General features: G+C 37.9%; 2 protein-coding genes, 2 long non-coding RNA genes, 1 other non-coding gene and 1 pseudogene across 5 annotated transcripts; 5 read left to right on the top strand and 1 right to left on the bottom strand.

Annotated features, from left to right (window-relative positions):
- The first annotated feature begins 3,275 nt into the window (after positions 1-3,275).
- Positions 3,276-4,675, top strand: LOC130506588 (uncharacterized). The gene is made up of 3 exons (XR_008942068.1): positions 3,276-3,981; positions 4,074-4,236; positions 4,313-4,675. It is a non-coding gene; the product is annotated as an uncharacterized LOC130506588 (long non-coding RNA).
- A 627-nt stretch (positions 4,676-5,302) lies between these two features.
- LOC130506589 (uncharacterized) lies at positions 5,303-5,989 on the bottom strand. Its single transcript, XR_008942069.1, has 3 exons — positions 5,811-5,989; positions 5,580-5,685; positions 5,303-5,476 (listed from the first exon to the last, which is right to left on the bottom strand). It is a non-coding gene; the product is annotated as an uncharacterized LOC130506589 (long non-coding RNA).
- Positions 5,990-6,839: 850 nt separating this feature from the next.
- LOC130506590 (uncharacterized) lies at positions 6,840-8,040 on the top strand. Its single transcript, XM_057001270.1, has 6 exons — positions 6,840-6,896; positions 6,987-7,079; positions 7,185-7,283; positions 7,377-7,468; positions 7,600-7,659; positions 7,776-8,040. Exons 2-6 carry the CDS (start codon positions 6,995-6,997, stop codon positions 7,917-7,919), a joined length of 480 nt encoding a protein of 159 aa, XP_056857250.1. The 5' UTR covers positions 6,840-6,896; positions 6,987-6,994; the 3' UTR covers positions 7,920-8,040.
- Positions 8,041-8,185: 145 nt separating this feature from the next.
- LOC130506591 (uncharacterized) lies at positions 8,186-9,085 on the top strand. Its single transcript, XM_057001271.1, has 2 exons — positions 8,186-8,636; positions 8,740-9,085. The coding sequence occupies exons 1-2, from the start codon at positions 8,526-8,528 to the stop codon at positions 8,932-8,934; spliced, it is 306 nt and encodes a 101-aa protein (XP_056857251.1). The 5' UTR covers positions 8,186-8,525; the 3' UTR covers positions 8,935-9,085.
- A 239-nt stretch (positions 9,086-9,324) lies between these two features.
- LOC130506592 (U4 spliceosomal RNA) lies at positions 9,325-9,477 on the top strand. Its single transcript, XR_008942070.1, has one exon. It is a non-coding gene; the product is annotated as a U4 spliceosomal RNA (small nuclear RNA).
- A 262-nt stretch (positions 9,478-9,739) lies between these two features.
- On the top strand, positions 9,740-9,848 carry LOC130506593 (U5 spliceosomal RNA; annotated as a pseudogene).
- Positions 9,849-10,945: the final 1,097 nt, after the last annotated feature.

Below are 10,945 nucleotides of genomic sequence, written 5' to 3'. Positions count from 1 at the left end.
AGCCATGTCATATTATTTTTGTGAGAATGATTGTAGAGAAGACATGTGGCAAAATCACTTCTCAAATATAGTCTAGGGATTTTTTTTTGGCAATCATCAATTAAGATGTTTCATGATTCAAGTTTTATAAATATTACAACATCTCAAATGTGCTTTGATTAAGACATATTTTCTTCGAAGTTACAAATTTATGTTTTTGCTTCTGTCCAATATATTTCTTAAACTTTAAGTTTTATATCAAAAAATTGAATAATTACAAATGTTTGGATTTTTTTCTTGCGAGGAAACATTAATTGATTTTTACAGTCTTCCATCTATTGAGTAAGCCTCTATACTTTTTCTTTTTGTAACTGAGTAAGCCTCTATACTTTGAAAAATATAGCTATTTTGATTATCTATAATCATAAAAATAAAACACTAGTACTGTCCACCTGCATGTGCATATGCTTTCGATTATAGTTTCTAGGCATGATTTCTGCAATAATAAAAACTAGTAAAGCATTTTATATACATGAATTGAACTTTCTAGTCATTTGATTTTGAACAAACTAAATCATTTTATATCTCTAAAGGTTATTATAAGTAATGTTAGTTAAAAAAGGTAATATAGCTAGTATATACATGTTACTCTTATTTTCTTCTTCTAATATATAGCTTTGTTTCGTACTTTGCAGATCTGTGTCACTATTTTATTTTGAATTTTTGGTTTCTTTAAGCAATAGTCAAATTTTAAGAATTACTAGTAAATATAATTTATTTAATTAAGTTGAATGGTAAATCATGTATTTACGATAGAGTGTTGTGAAAAAGAAAACGAATTTAATTAAAATCGTTGCGGTGCGTTCTCTCTTTCTCTCTCAATAACTTTCTGGCAGGATAATAAACACCAAGTTGTTTTTCTCTCTCTCCAAAAAAGCCATTACTCCAATCTGACTAGAGCTCTACTCAATCTACTATCGGCCGACGACGTCGTTTTGCTTCTCGCGAACCCTAACTAACTCGTAGAAAAAAAAGTCAAAGGATCGAGAGGGGGAGGAAGACGGAGGAAGGCGGCATCTTCTTCCTCCGCCCCTGATGTAGCCTGCTTACGATCATGACGAAGGTAATGATGATGACCGGACGAAACGACGTCGCTAGATTCGTAGCTCACAATGAAGAAGAAAACGACGAATGTTTCTTCGAGTCTCTCGATAGCGTCCTCTCTTCCTGCTCCTGCTCCTGCTCCACTTCCAACTCCGACTACGACTCCGACCCCACCGCGATCCGCGATCCAGTAAACAACACAGCTGTCACCAACGGTATCATTTCGAGCGCCACAAACAGCTACTTCTTCGATAGAATGTTAGCGACTTGGCCCGATGAGAAACTTTTGCTTGCTGCAAAGAACCGAGCACGAACTAGCCCTAGTGTGAGCGTGGACTTGTCTAATGGACCGGTTAACACAAAACCGAACGCTTCGGCTTGGTCTATGGTGATCGTGACCGGCGGTTTACAAGGTGAAATCAGAATTTTCAGAATTTTAGATTACCGGTTCGTCTTTGAAGACGAGGAGAAAGTGATTTTTTTTACTTGGGTAAAAAACCATCTCTATTCAAAAGTGTATAGATCGAGAGAAGGTTAGTTCTTCCACTTACCTCTTCTTTTTTTTTCCTTTTACCACGCCTCTTTTATTTATTTTTTCCTTATTATTTGTTATCTCTAAAATTCAAATCTTTAGGAAATACATATATGTATATAATTATTTTTAATGTGAAAAATGAGAGAGCTGAAAAAAGAAAATTCATGCACTGCAGTGTTTTATGTATTAAAGTTGAACTTTGTGTAGAGTTTGTCTTTGCAGTATTTTGTATACACATTCTGTATTTTTACATTTGACCTTCTATACATGTAAAAACCAATTGAATAGAGGTTTTTGTTTATCAATTCATAAATCATTTCAATGACCATTAATTTATCACATGAGATCAGAGTGTCCATATCAATTCAGAGCATAAATTTTGTTTCATAGCTCTGGGATCGCCGCACGACCACCCCGACAGTGATAGAACCAAACCGATCCAAAAAGTTGTCTGGATTAAGTTTCGATATGTGTAACCTTATTGTTCATCTAGTACTAGTTATATGTTCGATCTCAGTCCAAGTATAGTTCTTACCCGCAAATCAGTTAACATGTATTTGTTATTTTTAAATGCTATGAACACATTTTTTGGATTTTAAGTATATTTTCTTAATTTCTTAATAAATCTCCCACGATTTAAATCAGGAAAGCAAAAGAGAGTAGAAATCTCAACCTGAAAAGTGCAGAGAGAGAGAGAAAGTTGAGAGAGAAAGTCCCTCCGCCTCTTTAAACTTTTCCCGCCGACAGAGTGGGCTTCCGCAGCCACTGTCCGTCGGTCCGGTTTTTCTTTGCCTAGTCTCTTAAGCTTCCTTTAGTTTGGTCTTTTTTGGTTCGATCTTTTGGTACCACCGTCGCACTGCCTTCTCGGTGGATGGTCGGCTTTTGCGTCCGTCGTGACTCCTTTTTTTCAAAGGGGAACGGTCGGCTCTAAGTTTTGATTAGGCGGAGGCTCCCTTATGCTCTGGTTGCTTTTAGATAGCTTTGTTTCTTTGTGTTTAGGTTTTTTTCAGACCATGTTGAAATCGCGAGTCATCGATGGATGCTCTCGGGTTTTGAAGCGGTGGTGTTGAAGTTGTGGACCGCGTCTACTCGGGTTGAGATCTCGGGTGTTACTCGATGAAGCTCGCCGATTCTTCTTTCGATCATACGGTGATGGGCGACGCGGGTCCGGGTTCAGGTTTGGCGAGGTTGTATGAAAGAAGCGTTGGTGAAGTATAAAGCTTGCGATTGGAGTCTATCTCTAGCCTGGTTGAGAGCTCGGTATGGTTCCGGTGAAGCTCTCCGTGGAAGAATAGGCGTCGAAGCGGGGTATAGGTGCTCCAGATCCGGTGAGATCCGGCGTAAACAGCGGTTGCTTCGGCCTTCCGGCAACCATCGACGTTTGGAACGGTGATGTGATGTTTCGGATCTCGAGGTGAAGAGTGGGTACGCGTATAGCGCGTGATGGAGCTTGACGCGTGGACGTCGTGGCGAGTGCTGATGCGTGAGTGGACGCGCAGCAGTGTGGGTTTAGGGAGTATGGGCTTCTAGGCCCTTTATGTTTGTTGCTGTTTGTATGCCTTTTTCGTTGGGCCTTCGGTTGTATTTGGTATTGGGCTTTGACCCACTAATATAAATCTTTAGAAGGGGAAAAAAAATCAGGAAAGAAAATATAAACCCGAAAAGAAGTAGTTTAGGAAAGAAAAAATAATCCCTAAGAGAAGTAGTTTAGGAACTAGAGATTTGGTCGGAGATGGACGGTGGTCGTCGTTTCACACTGCTCCGTCCACCATTCTCCACTAAAAAGCAATGCCCGCTTTCAACCTCCCTCAATGATTAATGTTATAGCTTAATAAAAAGAAATTCCATCTCTATAATATCAACAACAACCTCTTTAACGACAAGTTTCTACCACTTCTTCTCACCACTCGTATCACTTTCTTTGCCGTCTTCCTCTCTCTCTCCTCATTACTTTTTTATATTTATCCAACAAACTTCGCTTTTTTTCAAAACCATACCCTTTTTTTTTGCACTCTTTCTTAATTCTTACTATGGCTTTACTCGTGACCATCATCTTAGGGCTCATCGCCGGATGGTTAGCTTTCGTTGTTGGGTTGCTCATAGGATGGGCATGGAAACCCAGATGGGTTTCTTCTCCTAGTGAAGACGAAGTCAAGTCACAATGCTCTGCTCCTAGATCTTTCGAGTCGTCTTCACCATCATCATCTCCTTCTCCACGTTCTGCAACATCTCCATTAAAGGGTTTTGGTTCAGCTCCTTGCTTCAAAGCTCTGGTTTGTGACACTTGGAATATGGCTTTAAGACAACAGAAAACAGTTTATCCTGTTTCTTCTTCTGAGCAAGAAGTACATGTAGTTTGATGGGTAAGCCTAAGTTTGGGGTTGACTTATGAAAATAAGTTATTTTTTTTTTGGTTTGTCTTTTAATTTTATTTATTTATTTTTTTTGGGTGTAGAGGGAAGAAAACAGAGGAGAGGTTGCCTAATACTGTAACAGAGTTAGATTTGAGACATCTTGTGCAACTGGTTGAGAGGAAAGATGGTGGCCTAGCTTGGGTTCAGATGATGGATCAGTTTGTTCCTGGTATGAGATATCAAGCTTGGTTAAGAGAACCTAAGGTAACACAACACTTCTTGGTTTTGTCAGAGACAGAGGATGGATGTGTTTCTAATAGTTTTATCTTGCGTTTTCTAGAATGGTCCTACTGAGTATGGAAGCAGAACTGTGTTTGAAGATGCAACTCCTGAGGTTGTAAGAGATTTCTTCTGGGATGATGAGTTTAGACCAACTTGGGATACAATGCTCTCTAGTTCCACAACTGTTGAAGAGTGTACAAGTACTGGAACCATGATTGTTAGATGGATACGCAATGCTCCAGCGGACTCTATGAGCTGAAGTCACCGACCCTTGAGAGTGAGAGCTTTTACTATTCTGTTTTAAGATCATCTTTTTGTTGACAGTGTCTCCTTTACCTTGAAATATTTGAATGGGTAGGAGATCAATATAGCTTGGAAAGACTATGCGTAACTATTTATTGTAAGACTTTTATGTGTGTGATTTGCTCAGCTATACTGTTTCTTGCTGAAAGATTCCGGGTACTTAGAGCATGGTTATTGGTAGGACTAATTTTTAAGTCCTTAGGTTTATTTATTAGTATTTTGATGTTAAGAGACAAATATAAGGACTTATAAATTAGTGTAGATTATTGGTAAGACTTGTTTTGAGTCCTTAGATTATTTTTTAGAAGTTGAATGACTGGATACTGAACACACACAATACACACAAAATACACACAATACAATACACAAAGGGATCACATTGCAGTGCAGTCTAGCAAAACTAATTAAACAGGATGACTCTTACCACTACAAAGCAATGTTCTGATCTGAGTAGTAGCCTCAATCAACAGGTCCTTCTTGTCACAAGCTTCACCTGCAAAAACTGAAGCGAAAGCATATCAACAGGTCCTTATTAATCTTGTCTCGTTGTTCGGCGAGTTTGGCCTTTGCAAGAAGGCTAGGAACAGAGTAGTCCTTCACACCAAGCCCGAGAACACCGTTCACAGCTTGACTGTTCTGGAACAGACCTGTCTATCTCTGACTGCAACTGCATCACAAAAAAACAATCGAGTCGGTCAGTTCTTGGTTGCCTCATTAAAGAAGAAAACAGTCATTTACTCACCCAAGCGTGACGTTAGCTTCCATAGGCTTTAAATCCACATCCTCTGTGATGAGATGAAACACATCTTGTAACAATGTCCCTGTGGAGGTTGTGGTGGTAGACTCAGAAACCTGATAAGGACAAACACTTGAAGGAGAAGAAACACATCTTGTAACAATAAAGCTTCACCTGCAAAACCTGCAAAAACAGGATGACTCTTACTAGTCGATATGCTTTCCACCTTAATTCTTTAAATATGGGGCGTTCTGTTTCTGAGAAAAAAAAAGATTAAGATCATTACTTTTGTTTAAGTCATCAAAGGCTCAATGTCAGGTTTGTTGTTCCCTTGCGATTGTCAGCACAGTGACTTGAGCCTAAAGGGATGAACTTTACACAGTTTTTCCTAGCTAGAACAATTCAACCAATAAATTGAATCATTGAGTCAATTCGAGATTAAACCTTTGAATGATCTAAGAGAAAGGTGGAAGCTTTACTTTTCATTCATCACTTGTCCAAATCAAAATATACGAACCTGAGGCTTGATCTTCTCGCGTCTCCCTCCGCATCGCGTTTTTCGTCTCCACCATGGGCTTCGCCGGATTCTGCTCCGCCGCCGTGTTAATACTGATCTGTCAAAGAGATCAACAGAAACGCCATGGGCTGAGACAAGGCCATTGATTCTGTCGAGAGAAAGAGAAAGAGAAAGAGAAGCACGACACGTATCACCTAAGGACAATAAAAAAAACATCTTAGCTAAGGACGTCCCACTAATTTTTCGATTTATTGCATTTATTTTTAATGACATTAACACTTAAGGACTTTGTTTAGATATACCGTTAATGTTGATCTTACATACCTCGGTAAAACGGGGGATATATGTGAGGTGAAACACGAGTCGATCTCAGAGTTTATAAAATAGGAAACACAAAGCATTTTATATACCGAAAGAGTTTGCCACATCACTCTCAAATCTATATAAAAATAGATAACCCGATTTTGTTTTCTGATGATGTCATCATTTTCTATAAGAAAAAAAAGTTCAATTCAACCATTGAGTTTATCATTATTTTGTAATCTAACGAACGGACAAGGATTGTTTTTTTTTAAAAAAGATCTGATGTAATCATAATGTTTCAACAAAAGCTCCTCTTCCAGAATCAACTCGTCTCTAATTGAAGCAGCATTTTACAGTTTAAACGCAAAGATGATTGTTTTGAAAGGAAAAAAAAAGGACAGAACAAAGTACTAAGTTTCTTCGAAATAAAAAGATAGAAACACCTTACACCAACCAAAATGAGTGTGCAAGTTAACTGACTGCTGAACATGGTATTCTCCTTGAAAACTGGACTTGTAACTTCAGTCAAACGAAAGCCGAAATTACACATAGAAATTACATGTTAAAGCTGAGCAATTACGAACTAAAAATCCTAGCGAGTTGCACGAAATTACACATAGAAATGGACGAAAGACGAAACCCAAACTCGTCAAGTTACTAAAAGAAAGAATAAAGAGGAATTTAGACCGGAATTGAGATGCCAGAGAGAGAGAGAGAGAGAGAGAGAGAGAGAGAGAGAGAGAGGAATTTAGACCGGAATTGAGTGCCTTCGTTATGAGATAAGTGAGTCGTTTTTTTCTTCTCTGTTTTTTTATTCTTTTGATGGATTCTCTTGCTTTGCTGTTTCTGAGTACATGTGTTGTGTGTTAACAGGGGATATCATGCCTCCTAATGGAGTGAGGGTTGCTATGGAAATGCAAGCTGAAGCTGAACGTAAAAAGAGAGCCCAGATTCTCGAGTCCGAAGGTACATTCGCAGACTTATGTTCTGTGATTGATTGCTACAGTTCAAGAATACAAAATAAAGCCTGCGTCGCTTGTTTCTGATGATCTGTTTTACTGACTTGAACAGGAGAACGCCAAGCCCATATCAACATAGCTGATGGTAAGAAGAGTTCTGTAATCTTGGAATCAGAAGCTGCAAAGATGGACCAAGTCAATCGAGCATCAGGTTTGTCTTGACTACTTAGTTAAGCATGAACCGTAAGCCGTTCTTCAGTTTCGTTACATCACAACATAACTTCGTTGTTGTATTGATTTCCAGGTGAGGCAGAAGCAATATTAGCTAGAGCACAAGCAACGGCCAGGGGGTTGGCCATGTTATCTCAATCCCTCAAGGAAACTGGTGGAGTGGAGGTTAGTATAATATGAGAATTAAAAAACTGATGTTAAAGTCGTATGTTGCTGCTACTTATTATAACTTGATCCTTCAAACAACTTTGGTTTCACACCTGTAACTCATGCTTCATCGTGTTTCTACTATGCAGGCTGCGAGTTTGAGAGTTGCAGAGCAATACATTCAAGCTTTTGGGAACATAGCCAAGGAGGTAAACACAACTCTACTATACCAGATTCCACTGGGTTATCTCATCCTGTGTTTTGCTAATCTCGTCCTCCCTATTATTAAATATAAAAGGGCTAATAAATTTTGTTTCATTGATAGGGTACAACGATGCTGCTTCCGAGTTCAGCTGCAAATCCTGCAAACATGATCGCTCAAGCCTTGACAATGTACAAAAGCCTCGTCCCCAACGGTGGTATCATCCAGGAAACCTCAGCAGTGGACTCCTCGTCTGATGCGAAATAGAAGAGGAGGTGGTGGTAGAAGAAGAAGAAGAAGAAGAACTAGGAACAATAATAATTCTTTTTACCTGTGATTTTACTCTGAACCGCTTTTCAGTATTGATATATGAAAAAACAGTTTTATCTTTCTACTTTGCGAACAGAAAAAAAAAAAGAAAACAGATCTTAGAGCTCTAAATTCTGAAAGGAGTATTTGCACCAAGTTTGGTTTCTGTTCTTTTGCATCTTCATTTCATCTGGCATTGCTTACCACTAAACAGATAATCCATGTAACAATAAATCTCTTTCTTGTTTGGTTGCTATAAAAAAACTGTTGCTAGAAGAAGAACCGTGTATAGTGAAGGTCTTTAGGTTTAATCTCCTGATGAAATAGTTCGTTGACAGAGAAGAGCCTCAAAGAATCTAATGTTGACATGAAATTCTTCCGTCTTTTTCTTGAAATAGCATGTGTCCTGGTTGTCCGTACAACCCGCTATATATATACTCTTTGTTGTCTTCTCTTATATATCTGTTCAGCATCTGATAAGGGAATTTCGTTGTTGGCTCCACAGTTCTTCCCATCGTAATTTGTTTGTTTTCTAAAACCGATTTTTTTTTTCACTAACACACCATGGGAGCCTGTGCGAGCACGCCTAAGGAGTCTGATATCCTTGAAACCCCTGCCACTACCGAAAACGCTGTCGTTGAGCCCAAGAACGTGGAAACCGAAACTGTATCTCAGGTAATTTCGTGGATCAGTTATCATTTGGTTTCTGAGAATAATAACTAAAGTTTTGGATAAAAGATATGTGTAATTACTTTTGTTCTTCACTGGCAACTTATAGGAGAAGGGAGATGAAGTTGTTGCAGAGAAGAAGGAAGAGTCTACTGTAGATGAAGCAGAGACACCGAAGGAACCTGAACCAGCTAACCCGTCTGAGGTAGTCAAGTCTGTCGAGGCTGTGAAGACCCAAGAGACTCTAGAAGCTGCTGGTGAGACTGAGCCACCAAAACAAGAGGAGGCTGAACACAGCCAATGATACTAAAACCAATGAAGAGGATCTTGTAACCCTTTAAGCTCGCTTCTCTCCAAAATAATCACAATCCCTTCTGATCAACTCTGTAATTTGTGTTTTTTACAAAAAAAAACTCTGTAATTTGTAAGTTCTTTTTATCACTGTTGTATTTCTATTAACACAATAAATAAACCCATTCCTAAAATTCTCCAGCATGGCAACGCATTAAGTTAACGTATAGATTTTAGTTGGGCTAGGCATAAATGGGCTTAAACAATTAGGCTCAGTTTTAGTTAAATCAACTGTTGAATCAACTAATGATTTCTAAAATTTTCGTCCCACATCGAAACAAGGAGTAAAGTTGACACGTCTTGTTTAGATATAAATAAAGAGGCTCCGTGTTCAAGCATTCTCATCTTTGCGCTTGGGGCAATGACGCAGCTAATGAGGTACTAACCGAGGCGCGTCTATTGCTGGTTGAAAACTATTTCCAAACCCCCTCATTGGCCTCTGGGCTTGTTCTATGCTTCTGAGAATTTCTGGAAGGGCTCCCTTCGGGGTAAAGCCCTACAATTCTTTAGTTTATAACTTCTTTTTGTTGAATTATGATTGTCGTCTCAAACGTTTTCGATTTTCATTTGAAGCTAATAATCATAGATTAAAAAACAGAGCAAGAAAATTGGATTTGTGATTCATAAAGTCCAGATCTCGTATGTATCAACATTAATAAATCAACAGCTTCTTCTCCCACATAGGTTATACATTTCGTGAACACTAAAGAAACTGAACTATAAATCAGACGCAGAGCACCTTTTCTTAAGACTCACGGAGCCGTGCAGTGAAAGCAAAGCGAACTATTCTTTCGCCTTTTACTAAAGTGTTCTCTCTGCGCTTAACTGCATACACCAATTTTTGGAAATGGTTTAGAAATAAACATCCATCAGTTACCTAGTTTAAAATTATAATATTTTGAGGTATATAGGTGTCCAATTATTTACTTTAAAACAATATTTGACAAGTTTTTGTCATTAAGGTTCTTTCCTCCCACGATTACCACTAGATAGAGATCAGAAGTACACATGGATTTGTCTTTGTTAGCCATTGTGTGTTTGGTTCAACGTAGTAGCTTTTGATGAGTGATTTGTCAGATCCTTTTGGCGCCGCAACACGGTGAACATATGTTGAGCGTGAGGCTTATGACGGAGATGGAGGTGGCGGTGGAGGTTGAGAGGGAAAGATAATGTTGTTTTTTTTGCTGCGGACCTTGGAAGAATCATGAGAAGTGGAGATGCATTTTGAGTGATGTGGTTTTGCTGATCGTTATATCAGCAAGTTTAAACATAACTTTAAATGTTTCAACAAAAAAAAAACATAACTTAATTGATCTTGTGAAGACATGAATGATCATTTTCAGTCTTTCCATTTAGTTCGGTTAATTTCGGTTTAGTTGGTCATGTTTGGTTTTGTTTGTCTCGGAGAGATAGATATGTAGTAGGGCATGTTGCATTACATGATCTTCGCATGTCCCATAAGATTAGCTGATTAGGGAATTACTTCCAGAAGCTAATAGATCTTATATTTTTTCTCTTCATCATTATGAACAGTTTTTTTTTTAATTACTAAATTACTCTATTGATGATATTTAGTTTACTCTGAGCGGAACATCTATCTTATTAAAACAGAAACATTATAACTTCTTCTAGGTGGATTTTAAAGGTGGACCTCTTATATCTATCTTATTAAAATAAAAACATTACAACTTCTTCTAGGTGGATTTTAAAGTTGGACCTTATATAATTAATGCTATATTAATCTACTTATTATTAGACATGCCTTTTTATAAATAATTAATATCAACTATTACCATAATTTTCTACTTCTTACCTTATTATTATATCCACTACGCATGTTTCCTTATATTGCATATATTTTACTATAAGCTAGATACATCCACTAGCATATTATACTATAAGATAGATTATTAATAATACATCTACTAACATATAATACTATACGACATATTACTAATAATACA

The sequence above is a fragment of the Raphanus sativus genome, unplaced genomic scaffold (assembly GCF_000801105.2).
Source record: "Raphanus sativus cultivar WK10039 unplaced genomic scaffold, ASM80110v3 Scaffold3442, whole genome shotgun sequence".
NCBI classification, from domain to species: Eukaryota; Viridiplantae; Streptophyta; class Magnoliopsida; order Brassicales; family Brassicaceae; genus Raphanus; species Raphanus sativus.
Note: the sequence above shows the minus strand (reverse complement) of the source record. Positions and strands in the feature narration are given on the sequence as shown.